The sequence below is a fragment of the Atta colombica genome, unplaced genomic scaffold (genome assembly GCF_001594045.1).
Source record: "Atta colombica isolate Treedump-2 unplaced genomic scaffold, Acol1.0 scaffold82, whole genome shotgun sequence".
Taxonomy (NCBI): Eukaryota; Metazoa; Arthropoda; class Insecta; order Hymenoptera; family Formicidae; genus Atta; species Atta colombica.
In genome coordinates, this window is record NW_017259575.1 from 771,321 (window position 1) to 791,844 (window position 20,524).

The 20,524-nt window shown below is 33.5% G+C and overlaps 1 protein-coding gene across 6 annotated transcripts in view; it reads left to right on the plus strand.

The window, feature by feature from the left end:
• The window catches only part of LOC108692775 (myocyte-specific enhancer factor 2), a 69,397-nt gene extending 52,404 nt beyond the window's left edge, over positions 1-16,993 (plus strand). For 3 of the 6 annotated variants that reach the window (XM_018201202.1, XM_018201203.1, XM_018201201.1), the window contains exons 2-8: positions 11,690-11,808; positions 12,354-12,557; positions 13,432-13,590; positions 14,566-14,701; positions 14,788-15,044; positions 15,344-15,528; positions 16,288-16,735. In XM_018201202.1, the coding sequence (XP_018056691.1) occupies positions 11,755-11,808; positions 12,354-12,557; positions 13,432-13,590; positions 14,566-14,701; positions 14,788-15,044; positions 15,344-15,528; positions 16,288-16,735 (1,443 nt within the window). In that variant the 5' untranslated portion in view covers positions 11,690-11,754. Of the gene's footprint in view, positions 1-11,689; positions 11,809-12,353; positions 12,558-13,431; positions 13,591-14,565; positions 14,702-14,787; positions 15,045-15,343; positions 15,529-16,287 lie in introns of all 6 variants that reach the window. The other 3 variants (XM_018201206.1, XM_018201205.1, XM_018201204.1) reach the window with 3 other exon arrangements.
• Positions 16,994-20,524: the final 3,531 nt, after the last annotated feature.

Below are 20,524 nucleotides of genomic sequence, written 5' to 3' on the forward strand. Positions count from 1 at the left end.
TATTTACCTATATAAAATTGCATCAAAATGTGATAAGTGTACTATCAAACATTCAGTAACATATAAGAGAAATCATACATTATGTATTGTGGATTTATGTTTACTAATTATTCTTCAATTACACGATCGTTGAAATTTTCTTTATGGCTTAAAACTCGCCCCCATTGAAGCCGCGATCATGCCAATCGACATTGGTACTTTTTCTTCTTTTTCTTCTTTTATAAAGAAAAAGAAGGAGCAAAACAGTATGTCGATTGGCACGCTCGACTTCAGTGGGGACAAGCCTTTAACATATCGCTGAGCATTTGCTGCGACGTAATATTTTCATTGCGTTTTGATACGCCGTAAATTATGGACGGTACTATAATACGTACCGATAATAAACTTTTATATTACATCCGGATTGTTCCAAACCGTTAACCGAAGAATTAGTCCGTGGTAGTGTTTGAACAGCTGTTGGAATCCTGCACTTAAACAATATTTCGCTCAAACAAAAATCCTAATTCTCTAATTCTCCAACTACTCGACTTCTCGAACAAATTCTTTCCGCGACAACCCTCGCCATTGTTAAATCTATAGTGTCAAATTTAACCTAATGTGAGTCGCCACTGCTCCTACTAAATATATCATTATTTTTCATAAAAAAAAATTTGTTAAATTTGACCCTATATTATGTCTATAATAATTTTTTTTAAATTGACACTGTATAATGTCAAATATAACCATTGTTTTAGTATAAAATAACGATATATTTAGTAGGAGCAGTGACGACTCACGTTAGATTAATTTTGACACTATAGCTTTAACAATGCGCACATCGAAATTATCCAGCGGTTTATTTCTGATATTATCTTATTATGCATTGTAAACGTTATTATGCTCATTCGTTCCTAATACCGATTTCATTGCGTCTCAGCCCTGGGATATATAGACCGGTGTGCACGCTGGTGGTCGCTGACCCTCACTCCGAGTGCTGGTGTACGCTCTTGTATAATAAACCGAATTCGATCGAGGGAGACACGTCGAGCGTAGTCTTTTCCTAGATCTCTTCGTCGTACATCGCCGGTAAAGATAGCAAAGGGGTATATACATATAGCGAGCGCGCGGATGTGCCGAGCGCTATGCCGCTTTTCATTCACTAGTCGCGCGCGCGCGAGTAATAATTTATCTCCACCCCCTCTCACGGTTGGAAAAGTCATGCCTACTGTGCGGGGAATATGTACATCCACGTGGATCGATCGATCACACGCGGAACGTCGATTCCGTGTTGAGGTGGCAAGACGGTGATAGCGCGCGACGTGACGCCGAGAGAAATCATTATCCCGCGAACTCGGGGGAAGGTTTATACTCCCTTTCCCTTGCGCGCGTTTAGCAAACATTATAATATCAAACATTTCCCCGTGAATCGGTACCCTTTTATCTCGTATCGATAGATGTATCCATAAAAATTATTGTTCATTTAATAATCTACTGGTGTACACAAAAGGAGCGCTTTTACGTACAAAATGCCAAACTTTGAAAACTTCATATATATAATTACTCACTTGATGTGTAATTACGTCGTGCAACGAACTGAATTTCCTTTGTTAACGTGTGAAGTTAACCACACATCGCTCATAGTTTAATAATCTAATTATTGCTTTACAAAAAAAAAATGCAAAAGGATAGAATTGTTTTTCATACGAAATATCGAACTTTGAGAGCTTCTTGAAGGCTTGTCTTTTTTTTTTTTATTAGGGGAAACCGATATTTTATATCAGTTATAATTGGTAATAAATGTTATGTCAAAATTTAATAGTGTTGTAAATTATGAGCATGCAACAACACAGAGACTTGATTTTATTAATTACAAAGATCACAAAACTTTCCTGATAGAGATATTTTCAATTAAAGAGACGCGCAATCTCATGCATATGTCGAATGTACAAAACACACACACACACACACACACACACACACACACACACACACACACTGGAAACTTAATTTAATCTCGAGGGGAATAAATTATTTTATGCACAGACGTTGAATAGGATTTTGAATATAGTTTGCAATTAGTATCGATAATTATGAATGTCTACATTTCTTCACGACAAGAATGTAAATGGATAAAATGAAGTATAGAGTAGCGCATAATCTAATTTTTTACATTTCGAGACGTGTAAAAATTGTTATTTTTGAGAGGGTACCTTTTCCAATAATTGGAGGGCAAATATTAAATATTAGTTTTAGCATGCGCGAGCTTTATTTATATCGCTCGGGCAAGAATCAACAAACGTTTCGCCCACTCGGTCGTTGGTGTGTGCGCTTCGGAAACGTAAACAACGGGATTCGCGACCGATAATTCTCTCCACGCGCGCTATATAACGTCTGGCAGCTGGCATATATGTACACGTAAAAACCCTAGCTTTAACTCGCCGTTCTAATTCTAATCCCCTCCCTTTCGGACTATATTTACTAAAGCTTTTCCCATTCATTGCGAGCACGCGATGTGTCGTTACGTGAATTAACGCGAAGCAACGTTGTGCGGCGCTGCATCGCGTTTTATCCCGTTATTTTCGTTGCACTTCATTTTACACTTCGTATCAAGATCACGTTTCATAATCGCGCACGCACGAGACGCGATATAATCGCGCGAGTTAATCAATCGCGATGTCATCCATTTTTTTCCGATTTCCATCCGAAAGGACCGCAACAAACGGATCGGTGTGATACGTCCTCAATGATCCTTATTTGTACTCGGAATAACGAATAGTTTATGCTAATGTAAGTTAAACTAATGGGAATTAGAAGAGAATATGAGTCAGCAGAAAATAAATTAAGATAATCTGTGATCTGGATAAATTATTTAAATCTAAATGAGTTAAATCTATACGAATGCTGTTATTTTTGCGATATAAAGATATATTCACAGTTTTATATAACTGAAAATATCAATTTATTATACAGGATGATAAAAAAATGTAATCAATTATGTTTAATTGTTTATTGAATCATTACTCAGATAGTAAGCTGACATTGAGTGTTTTCCAGTAAAAGACACAGATGATCCAGTAACACAGTGAATTATTACATCCTTATTGTTAGCCAAAATTAAACAAAGATGAAATGATTACTGTTTTGTTGAAAGATATCAATTATTTGATATCATTAAAATCAGCTTGTTTCTTGATAGTAATATGTGTTAAAAAAAAAAAAAACATTCTGAAATGTCAATTTGCACCAAAAAGTTTTCATTTCAAAGATTAATTGAAGATCGCTCTATTGGCTATCTGGCAGAATTTTATTCGTGAAAAGATGCGCGGTTATTGTTAATGCGTTTTCGAAGCGTCTTAAAGCTTGTTTCGAAGTTACAAGTGATTATTTTGAATATTTATTATTTGTTTCTATTTAATAAAATATAATTAATAATCCAATTTGTTTGTTTATACTTGTACGTTACTTGTATATCAAATTACTTTGTATATCTTTGTATATCAAACTTTTTTATCACCCTACATAATAATTAGCTACGACTTAAATGATTTTCTTAATGTTCTTCGATTATATCACGTAGGTGAGAGATTTATTTATCTGATTTACATTAACTTTACATATTAACTTTATAAAAAAGAGACTTAGATTGCGCATTACATGACGTAATTACATCAAGCATGTATCACGGTATGTCGAACATACGACGAAAACATGAGAAACAAGTACGAACGAAGATACTTTGAAGCGCTTCGTCATTTGTACTTAATAGTTGTATTCCATCTTCTTTCTTATATAATGTATTCTTCACGGTATATTGTCGCGATCAGGTATGCGTGAAATACAAATATTTCGAGATACTGCCGCTTCTGAGTTCGACTAGTAATCTCGTCATATCAATTTCATTAATATTTGGACAGCTTTTGAGCTAACGACAATCCGTAAGTGATCCATTAAAATTACCGCCGAAATTACGGCTTTTACACGTGCGAGAGCAAGAATCGATCGGTGATTTTTTCTTGTGAATATCGTCGTGAGTTGTTTTTATCCGTCTCATTTTTATTGTTACACGCCTATTGCTTTTACATGTTCTGCTTGTTTTCTCAAAGTTTTTTTATTGGCGCTTTGTTTATTAATCTAATTTTTTCTATTTAATTGATTAATAAAAAAATAAGTAATAATTATTGTTTTCTTCTGAATGAAATTAATATATCAATATTACAATATATCGATCGGAGTTTAATAGATCTAATCTAGAATTTCAATTGATCGAACTAGATATTTTTCTCAATGTTTTATAAATTTAAATAAGGAATGTGTAATTTTTTGTATAATACTTAACAATTAACTTAACAAATACTTAACTGTATTATAATTCATTATCTATTTTCTCAATTTTAATTCTATTAATATTAATATTTTTCTTTGCTAAATCATTTTATTCGATAAGCATTTATATTATGTGTTAAATAGGTACTACGTATATATTTTTATGTATTTTTATGCATGTTCAATATATTAGTCGCATATATTTCTTTTACTCATACATATTTACGAATCATGCAATGTTTAATCGGATCCTCGTGTTGATCAATAAAGTATGATCGATTGGCAGCTGTTCGCCGTCGATCGAGGACGTCGTGGAATCTCGTGGAAAATGAAAATTCCTGAACGGACGGTAGATTATAACAACGTTCCAACTGCCATTCGCTTCCGTTCGCACGCCTCGATTAATCGCGCTTCTCTATCATCAAGACATTACTGGCTCTTTGTGTGTATGTGTGTGTGTGTATGTGTGGTTCACCACATCCCCTCTCTCTCTCTCTCTCTCTCTCTCTCTCTCTCTCTCGTACAAGCTTCACTGGCAGTAGGACAGCGCGCGCAAAGGGGGGATAGGGGCCAGGGGAAGAACACCTGTGCAAGGTTGAAGAATACACCACGACCACTCCTTGTTTGTCACAACCTGTTAACGCGCCGCCTATTCGCGTATGTCGGCGCGCAACAACCCTTCTTCGTCGTTCAACCGACGGGAAAACTTTAGGGCGTGTAATCCCCGGCAACTGGTCGACCGACCGACCAACCGACCGACCGACCGACCGGCCGGCCGGCTTGACTGGATGGCAAGCTGGGCTGGCCAGTCGGTCGATCTGTACTGTGATCATCCCGGATTATCGTTCTTCGTCGTTTCTCAAATCCGCTATTGAAGTCGGCCGAGACCGCGCCGGCGAGAAATCGATCCTCTGACGCAGATCGCTCGACGAACGAGTGGTGGTGGTAGTGGTGGTGGTGACGATAACGATGGGAGGTTGTAGTGGGGTAGTGTACCCCGTATAATCGGATCCCTCCACGAGAGCTTTTCCCTTCTTCACCACATATCGCACCGATCCAATGTTGCATCGTATGCCGCAAGACACTCACAAACACGTTTAACATACATATATGTGAACAGGAAACTGATTTATTCATTAGTTTCACGGGATGCGAGCAGCGACTGTCTTTTACAGTTGCTTACAAAGTCATCCTTAACCTATTTGTAAAAAAAAAAAATCTACAATATAAAAAATATTTTTGAACGAAAGATGTAAAATGTCCGTAAAAGATCAGCGAATAAAACAGTGTCTTTTAGTACACTTTTATGTAAAGTATATATGTATAATGAAGCAAAGAAATTTCATATGTGTGAATAGAGAAGTTGTATGAATTTCATTAACGTTTGTTCTTATTGTGTAGGTAGTGTTTGAAAGTGAATGACAACAGTAATGCGATTTTGCAATTCTGCTTGCAAGATGAAATTTATTCATTATTATATGAACTAAACTCTTTCTAGAAGAGAGAAGGGAGACGCAAATCATACGCGATAATAATAATTATCACAAAAATAATAATTATATTACCAAACGTGAAAGATTGAATTGAAATATTATTACGACTTTGTTGCTCTTTTCTTGTTGTACGAATTCCGTACATTGGACGCACTCAACGTGCACTCATATAAAACAGTCATATGCTAATTGACGTAAAGGTATGTACGTTTAATATAAATACAGAAACAGCGAAATTTAACCGTGACATTTTCAGTACACTTTATTGTGCTGTTAAATAAAATATGTATTTTGTAATTTGAAATATTTGCATTTCATTTTGACACTTAGACTAAATCAGTGTACAATAGGCTTTTTGATATACACCAGTCCGCATTAGTGCGTTCAACTGAATTCACTATTACTCGCTTTTACTCTTATCTTCTGCAGGAAAAAAATTGTTGTTAACATTTCCGAGAGAGACATCTTTGAGAGTCTAGAAAAAAAGTGTAAGCGAAATGAAAACGTACAAAGTATACGCAAATAAGCTTGTCGTTATCAGTAGTTGTATATTACGTACTCACGTCGTTATTTCCCTGGCCGATCGTTTGCATGGTAATATTACACGGTCAAATTACAGGCACGTGTAACATTGTAGAGCGCGCGCGCGGATATCTTCAATCTTGCGCGACTATTCATTTTTCGCAAATTCAAAAATCCTTTCACTAAACGTGACCTTCGTCACTCATTCGTATCAATAGCGATAAAATTCTTGAGTCACAACATTGCCAACATTGACTATTTTATCGGGCAGTGCGTTGCACAATGAGATAACAATACGAATCTTTACGTCTATATCATAGGATTGTTTCTTTCTCTCTCTCTCTCTTTTTCTCTTTAGCTCGCAAGTATTCGCACTGATGTACTTTGGATATTGCTAGTTTCACAAAAGTAGTTTTGTTAAAAACGGGCGATGTAAGAATGAACGCGTATGCATGTGTGTATTTTAGGCATATTTAAATATTATATAATAATTAACAAACTCGTTTGTGTACCAATTTGTTGTACATTCTTCTACTGGATATGTGAAGAATACTAAACGCGCGTTAATAGTTGGGTATGGAAAACATTACAAATTGTTAAGAGCTTATCTTTCGTAGTTATTTTAATAGTTTAGATACTCGATATTTTCCAGAATCGATATTTAGAATTTCTAACTTCGGTTTAGTCAAAAGTAAAATACACCCATATGACGAATTTACATTCTTTCATCAAACTTTTTGGACTCGCGAACTTATGTCGTTATATGTCATTAGACGTATATCGGTGTTACGAATCTTGTCTCAATTTGTGCAAATATGTGTAAAATATAGCATCGGGTCTTTTTTTTAGATATAGGCTGAACACAGACTTCTTCAGCTATTGAGGAGAAAAGAAGGAGTTTTGGGCTCGTGTAACGTCATACCTGCTGCATCGATCGTGTATTACACAATTTAGGACATAGTAGACATCATACGTATTACAGATTTAGGACACGGTAATGGCATTGAAGTAATAATCGCGCCACCCTCGTATTAGTTTCGAGATACACGCATCTCGCTCGCCTGTCGAACTTTTCTCACGAACGTGGCGTGTCGTGAAAGAAAACATTTTTCGCGTTTACTGTAACAATAAACGTTGTAAGATTTTTTTACAACAAAATTCACCCGCCCCATTCACCATGTTTCTGCAGAACTTTTTATTCAAACCGAGAATTCTCGTTTACTTTATTAGATGTAGATCGCCTATAGGGCGCCCAGGAACTTTTCTTTCAGACGGGAGATCGTATTTCATCGTTACATTTTCACCGCATTAACGATCGAAGCAATTAACGCTATCTGCCTCAATACGGCATATGGTTGCGAGAGATAAAGGAATCGCTTTCTATTTCCCAGCTAACATCATTGCCAATACGCTATGTGTACGAATACAAAGGCTTCTTTAATTGCTTTAATTATCTAGGCACCAATGCTTTTGAACATTGTAGGAAAGAAGCAAGATCTGTTTTGCGTTCCGTATTATACAATTCATTAATTATCTATTATTCTATTCTATCCTCTCCACGATCGCGATAGAGGTATTCACACACTGTTTTCCGATTATCTTTGATAAGCGATTAACCTTTTTTACTTTAATGTATTAACCCAAATATCTCCACACTGTTTCTCAATTTTTATGATTGAAAATTTCAATTGCTAGAAATCCGCTAGTTTATTTTTAGTCTGAAATATTTACAAGAAGAATTGAATTCTTTTTTCATTCTACAATAGCCATCTTTCGTATCAGATCGTATCATGATACTTTGAATAAATCTTGTTAAGTCTGTTATTCGGATTTATTTTGACCCATTTTTATTTTTAAAATACGATAACACTCCGTATTGATTGTCGCGTTTATAAATTCATTTCATTAAAACCATGTGATATTGATGCGTATTTTTTTAAACCGTAATCGCGCTAAAGAGGTTTTTTTTTTTCCCCGGAAAAATGCAAAGAGCTAAATGTGCGTCTCTTGCGTGATGATAATTCTATACGCAAAAAATCATTGAAGCTGAGTGAACCATCCATGATTATTTACATTGATCGTCAAGTATCGATAAAAATTGCTGACGCGAGACGTTTGTTGCTTTTCGTACATTTTGAATCACACGTTCATGTGCATTTGCCGCGACTAGAAAGCAATTTGAATATAATGTACGATGAATCATCATTCTCTTGGCGATCAGTTGCGTTTTCATTACTGTCTCTGACCGGATCGTTTCTCTCGCTTCTCTTTCTGACAATTCTTGAACTGTATTTGATGAAAAAAATCGGCAGTTTTTTAATAAATTAATCTTTAGAGAATGATCGAATAAATAACATCATTTATTTCGAACAGAGATTTTGTTTCCATTTTTAGTAGTTCAAAACTCGCTAAGATACTTTGATGTAAAAATGAGATGGTCACTTCACACATCCGCTTAGAATAATTCAACTTCGAAATTTAATTCGAAACTCGTTAGGATATTGAATTCCGACCTTTCAAGTCGTGACGAAGGATTCTTTGTGATACCTTCCCTGAAGAGAAATTATGTCAGAGTAAAAAAATATGAAATAATTCCGGCAAATATGCCGCGCTGGGATTTAAAATCAGAAAAAATAGAAGGAATGGGGGTAATTTTTCCGTAACCGTGTCTTTATGTTATATTAGTATTGTGTTATGATTTCAGTTTTTTATTGTTAAGATTAATGAAATTATTGAATCGATTTGTCACTGTGTTAAGTAGTGCCATTATAAATTATAGTTTACATAAAATAATTACTGTAGGACGTGCAAAAGACTTAGTGGTTATTTCGTGATACATAAGTTTAGAGGAATAGTAAAGTGTGTTGTATAACAAAATACAAGTACTTTGCTCTTGTATTCTTTGTTTGTTGTCTTTCGGTATTTATGCCTAAAGCATACAAGATGCACAGATTAAATTCAGTGCATATAATGTAAATATAATAAACGCATTACATGAAATATGTACCTCATGTCATAACACTTGTAATACATCTGGGAACATTGTAATTATTATTTATTACTTCATACACACATATTTATCATTCTTATTCCTTAATAAAACTTTATAAACGCATTTTATAAGTTATTGTATTATTTTACGTAATCTTATTTATATGCATTATTTGTAAATTTTTTATGAACCATATATACCCCCTCTCCCTATGAGTAGCCATTATATTCCACCCCTATGAGATATACGGCAAAAATGCAAAGGTTTAAAAAAGTTCATTTTTTAATACGAAATATTTCGGATTTCTAATATTTTTTTTCATAATAGTAGACAGTACAAAGTTTGACGTAGTTCATTTACTTTAACATAGTAAATAATATTTAACAAATTAAGTTTTTGATAGATGCGGCGAATATATCGGAATTATTCTATATTCGTATTTATTCAATATTTTCTTTTTAAACACACTGTATACCTTCTTTCTGTTATTCAGCTGTACCAAAAAAAGTTCAGTTATCCTATTATCTTGGAATAATATTTTTATATGCGTATCTGTAAAATATGAGTTATCTCGGGTTAGTAAGTGATTAACGCGGCTTTCAATTGTATAAATTATTTGTAAAATTGCAACGATTTTGTTGAAAAGTTGTGGTCGTAAATTTTTTGTCTGCTCTTTGTGTCTTTTACAGTTACACACTAAAAGGTTCGAGTTAATTAGAAAACATGTTACATAAGAAAAGATTAATATTGCCGAAGTTAAAAGATTAACACGGTTTAGCCGCGATGCAAATTCGTTGACCCAGAGCCCGTATATTTCGCCCGTAAAAACACCTACTGGCTTAAATTAGTTCCCCTTCCTCCCGACACTGACGATTTATTTGTGGGCCCGAAACGTTTAATTTGGTCGCGCTTGTGGCTAATTCTATGCTGTACCGTAATAGTTGCGTATTTATAGTATATTACAGTAATATCGTGACAATTAATTTTATCGTTATATTGTCTGTCGTTGAGCGATTTTAGAATATATTGCAATAATAATGACAAATCTTCTTTTGGGTGATGCATTAAAAATGGAAATAAAGGATATAGTTGACATCTCGGCGTTGCGAAAGATCAACCTTGTTCATAAGAGTAAAACTGATGAATCGGAGTAGTTCAATCTGATATTTAACTACTATATTAAAAATAATGTACAAACACAGCATATTATGAAACGGTATACTGAAACAGATATATCTAAACTTAAACGGATATAGCTAAAAAAAACGTCGATTAAATATATTGTATTTATGTGTAATGAATGAAAAAATAAAAGAAGAATAAGATGGAGCTATTAAAAATGAAAACTGTATTTTAAAAGCGATTCGTAAATTTTTTTCTGTTCTCACTGTGTATATAATAATTTTTTTTTTAATTTTAATAACAAAAATATTTTTTTTTGTCGCAATAAGTGCTTTGATTAGTTACTTTTGCAATTGTCATTTGGTCGGAAGTCATCAATCACGCTACTGGAAATTATAATCTGCTCGCAACAAATTTTTCGAGAATCGAGATAAATTTTTTTTTTTTTTTTTTTTTTTTTTTTTTAAGGAGAAAACCTGTCGCAGAATAAACGTATGTTTTATCTCAACACTTAGTTAAAAATTCCGTTGTATTAGCTCGTCGCTGCGGCAGCTCAATTATCAATTCCAATTGAAAAACACGCTCTCCTCCTATAACAACGTCGCGCACGACATCATTCCCTTTTATTCCGCTTGAAAGCCACAATCTCGCAGTGGTAAACGATTCGACACTTTGTTTGCCGGTTCGTGGGCTCGCTGAAGTACACGCCAGCCGGCGCTTTGCGAACTTGTTCGTATACGCACGGCATCGTAATCGATACATGAAAGTGACACGCGCTCGAGTTTCCATTGAATATTAGGTTTTAAAGCGCGGTCCAGTTCTGTCGCTCTCCGCGAACTGTCGTGCTTATTTATCGCTCATAGCCTTTTCCCGTAACACCCCGACGAGCGAAACGCATTAAATCTAGAGAGACGAGTAATGTGGGAATCATTTAAAAACCAAACGTCCCTTCCTACCGGTAACTTTCCTGTTTTTTTTTTGTTCGAAATTCTCTCGTGACAAAAAATTTTTCTTGAATAAAATCTTTAAATACTCGACGACTTGTATCTTGTAAAATACAAATATAAATTTTATTTACGTAATTTACCTATTTTTGTAATCTCTTTACCGTCTTGATTATCCTATTTTGATAACGAGAAAATAAGCTTCGATATTTTTACATATTATGAATATTATCATGTTTTTCTATACTGTTTATTATAGATTAATATAATTTTAATTTTCAAATGAATAAAAGTGTTTTTTTTTTGTGTTGCAGTGTTCTTAATATTCCATCCAGTGTGATTTCGAAGATTTGCCTCTTATTCAAGACGTGGTGCAACAATGGGTCGAAAGAAGATTCAGATTTCACGTATCACGGACGAACGGAATCGTCAGGTAATTTTAATATTTTCAAACAAGTCTGACGTTTCTGTAGCGATTTAACGGCGCTCATTATGTGAATTACGTATTTTTGAAAGTTGTTATAGGGAAAATTGAAGCGTACAAGCAGCAGAAATTTGTTTTTTATTTCTTATTATTGCAAAAAAATATCAATTTCCGAGTATCACAAGTCAATATTTTGAATAGACATTTAAATTCTACTTTTTGCTTTTCTACATAAAGTATAGAATAGTGCATATAATTAAGATAATCGTCTCTATATAAACACGGCGGCTCTATAGATACATTTTTTTTTCTTAAAATAAATTTACGCTCGCTGTGAGAAAGAAAGACATAAGAACGCGTATAAAAAGATCTTGTTAATTATTGATGTGATTTTATGTAACGTGATTGATCGAGCAATTAAATAACGCGATGAATCAATTATCGCGAAACGAAGAGTATTGGCTGCGTCTACCTTTATTAGCAGCCTTATTACTCAAAATCTCGCTAAAGTTAACCTTCGATGCGATCCCCCCTTCTGCTTTTATATGCGACAGGTGACCTTTAACAAACGGAAATTCGGCGTGATGAAGAAGGCGTACGAACTGTCGGTACTGTGCGACTGCGAGATCGCGTTGATTATCTTCAGTTCGAGCAACAAGCTGTACCAGTATGCGAGCACCGACATGGACAAGGTTCTCCTCAAGTACACCGAGTACAACGAACCCCACGAGTCTCTCACTAACAAGAATATTATCGAGGTGAGTCCATTTATCCGTCATGGATTCTCAGGATGAACGAGGATGCGCCAAGGATCGAAGTATTGACGTCGTCGCCGATTTTTTTTTGTAAATGTCTCTCTCTTTCGCTAAAATTTTCGATGAGGAAATATATATCTCACGTTTATGGATATGTATATATGCCAAGGTCAAGCAGGACAGCAGTGTCGAATATACAGAATGTATCGAAGAAGCTTGCTACGAATTATAAATGATAAAAAGGATCGAAAAGGCTGTTTCAATGGATTAGAATACATACAGATAAATTTTATTTGATTGAACGTTACTACATATTGAAGGTTTTTTTTTTTTTTCAGAAATACGAGTAAACAACAGGATCAATTTTCAAACATACACATATACTCGAGTCTTAGTTTAATGAAATTTTAAGCTGTAGTTCAATAAATTCTTGTATTAGGTGTCAAGACTTTTAAAATTGACTAGTTTGAAAAAACATTAAATTTTAAAAAACGATATTTAAAAATCTGATATAACATATGGTTACGTCGCGACACGTGTATTCACTCATATGATATTAAAATAACTGAGAAGTTTTGGAATGATTATTCTCTTTAGGCATGTTTTTTTAATTTTATCATATTATATTAAGTGTGTTAATAATTTACAAAGAATATAAAATCGATGTTTCACGTACAAGACCGTCTTATATACTTGCGGAACGCGGTTTCATTTCGAGAGCAACGCGATCCCTTTTTCCTTTTCTACGCGAGCATAATTGCGACAATAAACCGGGTAGGATAAGAAGCGCGCGTCTTGGTGTTAAATTAACGTGCATGTGAAGGTTGAGTGCCCTCGGGCGGTGTGGTCACGTGAACCTGTCTGCTGACACTTGCAGGCGCTCAACAAGAAGGAACATAAGGGTGCCATGTCTCCAGAGAGTCCGGAACCCGACGCAATCGAATATAATCTTACCCCGCGCACCGAGGCCAAATATACGAAGATCGACGAGGAGTTTCAGATGATGATGCAGAGGCATCAGCACAATGGTAGCAGGGTAAATATTCAAATCAAGTTAAATGTCAGTTGTATCGAGCCGAGCTTATGTTTATGCAAAAGAAAAAGTTACAGTTTTTTTTTATTATGCTTACCCACATTTATGTTTATGCAAAACGCCAATTAATTTATTCGTCTGAAATCTTTATAATCTTCACTGAATGCGAATATAATACCTAGATATTTCTATATAATTTTTGATCGGGTCCCTCTCTTGAAACATGTTATTCAAAATATTTAAAACTGTCTAGTTTTATTTATATAAGGATTATTTAAAAGCTATTACAAGTTAGTTAATGTCTTAAATTAACTTTATCGTCTTTGTTAAAATAATTGATGTGAATATTATGTTTTATTTAAAATCTTAATATGGCCTGTCACAAAGCACAGATCAATTTTTGTAAATGTAAGTTATGATTGTGCTTATTTTTTTACAAAGAGAGAAGACATGTGGTAACGATTTTTTTTTACCTCTTTTCGAGAATATTTTTGCAAATGTTACAGTTATTAGCGATTATTAAATATTTTATTATTTCAAAAATACATATGATATGTATGTATGTTATAAAATTATACATATACAGTAACAATGTTTTATATATTATTTTCTTATTATTTATTTATCATTGTATAAATTAATATACAATTAATATATAGTAAATTTATAAGAATTTAACATATTTTAATTAAAAATGAGAATAATTAAAAAGAATTAACTTCTATTTAAATAAAAACATACGAATTTATATAAAAAATTGTTTGACGTGTTTCTTTTAAAATTGCTTATCCAATTATTTTTAGAATACTATTTTCACTAAGAAAAGAATTAATATGAGTTTATATACATACGCGTCATTATATTACATAAAGTTAAGATAGAACAATAGCAAATTTGCTATCAACTGCTCGGCACAGCGCTATATCTATACACTCTTCACTACAGGTTATTAATTTGCATTGTCTGTTGTGATTGTAGACAATGGGACAATCGAATTATACGCTACCGGTATCTGTACCAGTGAACAGTTATGGCGAATCTCTTCTTGGATCTAGTCCACAGATGGCACATACCAGCATTTCTCCACGTCCATCATCGTCTGAGACGGATTCAGGTAACTTTAATTAGTAACAAAAGGCTAGAGTGGCAAATTCCTAATATTTTTAAGAAAGTTCTAACTTGATAAATTATTTGTTGTAGTATATCCTCCAGGAGGAATGTTGGAAATGAGTAATGGCTATCCTCCGTCAGCGTCACCATTAGGTGGTTCACCTAGTCCAGGACCTTCGCCCGCACTCGGAGTTGGTGGGGGTAGTGCAAATAAAGGCAGCAATCCGTCTAGGCATTCGCCGCAACCTCCGCCTCCACCACCACCGCCTCATCCTCACAGGGCTAATCTTCGAGTGGTTATACCAACACCACTTGCGCAACCTCTCTCCGAAGACACTAATTATGATGTAATTGTCTTATCATTATTAACTTAAATGAGTGTTACAGGAAATGTTTACTTTAATCTTTATTTTACAACAATTGTTCTCATATTTATAAATTTAAAAAATTATATAATTTGCAATAATTATTAAAACATAAAGTTAAAAATTGAATTCCAAGATACAATTAAGAAAATAAATTCTTTTTTTTTGTGAAAAATATTTTAAATGACAAAGAAAAAATTTCTTATTAATTACTAATGCATATTGTGTACTTGAGATAAAGAGATGTTCAAAATTTACGAGAAATTTATTTATGCTTTTAGAATGCCCATACGCAATCTGCTTTGAATACACCTGTAGTAGCGTTACAAACACCAACAGTACCAGCCGGATACTCTAGTTTTGGACCAACAGATTACTCCTCGGATCTCGGAGGCCTTGCATGGCCCACTCATCAGAGGTACGTTGTTGATGAGTTATATTCGGCAGCCACCATGTCCAGCATCAGGTAAATCATATTTCATAATTATTGTTGTGAAAGAAAGCTATATGTCCAGTTGGTATGACAGACTTTCAGTTATTTTATCCATATTAATAGATGACATGTTCGATTCTAATTGGATTAAAAAAATTGAACATATGTAATAAAATGTTTTTCATATTTTTAATAAATTGTATTAAATCTTACTATAATTCATTTACATACTTTAATAATTGAAGCAAATTCGGATTCAACGTATACAATTAGTTTCTATTTTCTCATTCTCATTCTCGTAGTTGTTATTTCTTTTTATTTTTTCTCTTTGCTTGTCTCTTTAAATTCTTCATATTCATTATTACTTAATTAAATAATTCGCACGGATCTGTTCTTGGCTGTAATATATCGACCACTGGAGCGCTATAGTTTTTTTTCGGTTACAATAGTGTTTGGCATGTCATTAAAATTGTGAGTGTTGAATATTCTTCATTTTCATTTATAGATTGTGTGCTTAGTAAAATCACATTATTATAGAAAAATTATCAAATATATTATCAAAAATACATTTCCACATCATGATTTGATTGACTTTTATTTATACTTTATGCATGATTGCACGTCTTCACACAAGTAGACACAGGGATGGGACGCAAAATCACAGAAAAATTATAGCTTCTCACTAAACTAGACTTGTGATAAGAACATATTCACACACATATTTTCTTTTTGAATTTTTAACAGTTTACACAAATATTTCCCTTGTATCACAAAACTTTTTCGACATTGCAGTGGTCTTCCTCACCTAGCTGTATCGAGCAGTACACCACCACCATCCACATCGCCTTTACCTGTAAAGATAAAGAGTGAACCGATAAGTCCACCCAGAGATCCGCATGGCGGTAACAGTGGGTCTAATGGTGGACCCAGTAACGCCAGCAATCTACACCATACAAACTTGAATGTCGGTCCATCGTCCAGTACCGGTCCACCGCCACATCACGTGTCTCATCCGGGACCTCAGACACTGAACTTGGTATCGAGCAGACCGAGTAGTAATCCACCTCCGTCCCATTCGGGTAGCATAACACCGACAAATCTACCGTCGCCGGGAAGTGGTACAGTCGGTGATATCAGAACGAATCATTCTAGCGGTGGCGGGAATGGAGGGAACAGTTCAGACTACGAGAACGGACCGCTCATGAAACGCTCGAGAATCACGGAAGGTTGGGCGACTTAATGTCGATTAAATTGTTGCACTCATCAGTTGTTTGATACCTCCTCGACGTACAACGGCATATAAGTGCTTGTGAGTTCCAGTATAATTAAACAAACTCCTTTTAAACGTCTTTGAACCGCGTACTTCATACTATCGCGATAACGATAGTTGACGTGATGGATACGCTTCCGCCGTAACTAGCGGAGTGGAAAAATCTGTTTATATTTTGAAGCTGACACAGAATATACATTTATTTGAAGAAAAAAAAAAGAAAATACGGTGCCATAATGTTGAAACTTTATATATATATATTATATATATGATAGATACATATATATATATATTTTCATGTATATAATATGAAGTGTTGTTTGTATATATGTCATAAAATTCGTACTAACTTTCGCGATATGGCATTGAGTCCTTGATGCTTATCGTATGAAAATTTATGCGAAAGGAAACAATATGTTAGGGAATAACGCAGTACCCAAATTATAAAATTTCTGAAAGTGTAATACTGAATCTAAAAGAGCTTGTGAGAAAATCTACACGTAGTGTAAGATTTATAAAGACCAGAACTTACCATTGCAATTCGTTGTTGTTTTGTATGGTATAGTAGTCAGAATACGCCATAATCCGTTAATATGATCTCGCGCTGCAAAAATATGCTTTGTTCAGAAACATTGCCATTGCAGTTCGCAATTATATTCCATTAAATATATCAGCCGTTTATTTATGGGCAACTTGCTTGTTCGCGGGAAATGCAAATTCTATTAATTGCAATTTTCTACTCTGTTAGAATTTTGTCAAAAAGAAATTTCATATTTTACTTTGCACATTAAGATTTTTAAATGTTTGAATTAACCAACTAATTTTATTGTTAACGTGAGTTTATTAACGGTCTGTGGTTTCCGAACATATGGAAATCGACTGCTGTACTCAAACTTTTCATGATATTCTATAGAACAAGATTCGAAATTAATATATTGAATTATATGAGGTAATATGAGATAGATAGGCATATTATATAGTGTTGATTAATTAAAAAAGATATACACACAGCGCGCGTATAGATATATACATACATATATATATATATACACGTTATATACATTTTCCACAAGTATTTTGCACATTTGTATAAAGAAAGATTATGGAGGAAGAAAACTTGAAAACTTTGCAACCCTTGAAGCCTAAAAATATGTAACGAGAGTTTGTATACTACAGGTGTATGCCGTATACTAAAAATGTGATTAAACAAAACTTATGATAAGGAGGATTGAGTGATATTAATGTTAATAACTTTAATCGTAAATTTTTAAAGAAACCAAAATTACACATATTTCTAAATACACTTCATTGTATTTGCCATGATCAATTTTATATAATTTTAACTTGTAGTTTTTTTAAATACAAAACACTTCTAGAAGGATTGACTGTACATAGAAAACGAAATTGTTCTTAAGATGAGAATTTAAAAAAAATCTTTCGTCGCAGAGATCCATTCTGTGATATGTAAGAAGTTATATGAATATATAGAAGAGATTATCCTTTTCGACATCAGAAACGCGACCTTCTCGGCCAACAATCATGTAAAGATAAATTTAAAAAGATTTTGGCAAAACAGGGTTGCAATTGTGTAACGATGTAGAATTACCTTCTTCCTGAAATCAGTAACATGAAAATGTGTCAAGATGGTTTCAATGTATGTTTTACAATCTCAGGATATATCCTGGTGAAAATCGTTCTCGAGAGAGTTGTATTTGATAAATTATTGTAATTAACATATTAATGGAATATGCAGGTATATGAATGAATAGTGCCTGGCACCATTTGTGGCCCTCCTGTTAGGATGCTTTCCCAAATCGTATATGCAGTACAATTTGTTAATAAAGTCTTGAAAATAATAAGCTACTTAAGCGCGATATATATATACGAGGAAACGATATATGATGTTGTAAGCTTTATAATGTGACTTTTTGACAAATAGCGTGGGAAGGTAACCTCTATTATAATCGAAGGTTGTACGATGAGGTATATCCCTCGATATTCATTTTCTTTATTAATGCATATATTAGAAATGTTTCATATGACTGTACGAACAATCGGTATGTGGAATATGAAAGCGTAATGCGTATAGTCATTAATCTTAATCACGAATTTGTAAGATGATCACAAAGTGCAATCTCTTAGCCAACACACTTTTTTATCAAACAAAAAAATATAAAGAAATTGTTATTTTTCATAACGAAGAAGTAAACTTTAATGTATTAAAGATATATATGTCTCCACTAGTTATTAAACTTTTCCTATTGATACGAAATTTATTATATTTAATTGATATTTAATTGTAATATATTCTATTCATATATTACGAAAGATGATTGTATATACCTGATACACAGGTATAAATGTTTGCAAGTGAATTTATATTTTAAAATTTCATATTACGTTTAAATGCATTTGATCGATATGTTAAACAGAAATACGAATTAAACCCAAGGCCAATCTCTCGATGTTATTTTTTCGAGAATATTATACTCTTTATTGTGACTTTTACATAACTTTGAACATAAGATAAAAATTGTTAAATCAGTTAATTTCACATTTTATCGGCGTTGTTATATCTTGATAATTGAAATTCCTCACATATATTTGTCTCACACAGGATATAATTTAAATTTAATCTCAACAGATATTATAAACTCAAAACTTGTTAATTCTTTCTCCGAAATGCCCTATTGTGATATCGAAACTGACATGATCCTTTTGCATAATAAGTCCATCTAAGGTCATTTGAGTGTTCTGACATCAACACTTCTATAATAGTCACAGTGTGATGTGAAAAGCATGAGCAGTACTTTATATGCAAGGTTTATATGTACTATCTGATCTATTTTACCATAACATACAGTACGATAATCCATAACAAAACCCATAAGAGTAGGCAATTTGTTAAATGTACGTTAAGTACATGTACGTACACTTCAATGTATATTTTTAATATGAAGTACGTGTAAGTTATATCTGTGAGCAAAAATAAGTTGATGTAATTAAAGATGTATTTGTCTTGATCGGCACAACTTATGACGAAGGTTACATTGTTATCAATATTGCAGAATAGAATAAAGAAAAATTTCATACTTTGCAATTTTCACTATTTGACTGCAAATATCAAGAACTATTTTAATTTTAAAATCGTTTGAAAAATATAGACAAAACATTATCAATTTTGGAAGACTTGTATCCCGGTGATTGAAGGTGTATTTTTCTATATTAGCTTTTTTTCTTTAACTTGGAAAGTTCAAAGCGCGATTCAATTGTGTAAAATTGTGCTGACTTGTGTGACATATATTTTATCTAAAATATATATTGCGTTTAAAATATTCATTTTTAAAATAATCATATTCTAAATACTCTTTGATTGCTTGCCGTGAGTTATGATCATACAGTTGTGCCTCAAGATTTCGACAGATATTCAATATGTAAAGTAATGATAATTATTGTAGTTAAAAACTCAGAGACTATTGAAATTGTTGGAACGCTGTGAACGAAATGGACCATCGTTAGAAGAGCCATATGCATAAGATAAATGAGGTCTACGGAATGGTTAGACGTTTTATATTGCAACATAAACTAAGATTGTTTGGAAAAGAGGCCATTACAGGCTTTAGGCAATGTTCGCAAATAATCGAATTGCAATGCACGGCACAAATACCAGATCACTGTAACAATGTAGTAAAATAAAATACAATGTATATGTACTAGCCACAACTGTTGTCACCACAAATATAAATAAATAAATATAAA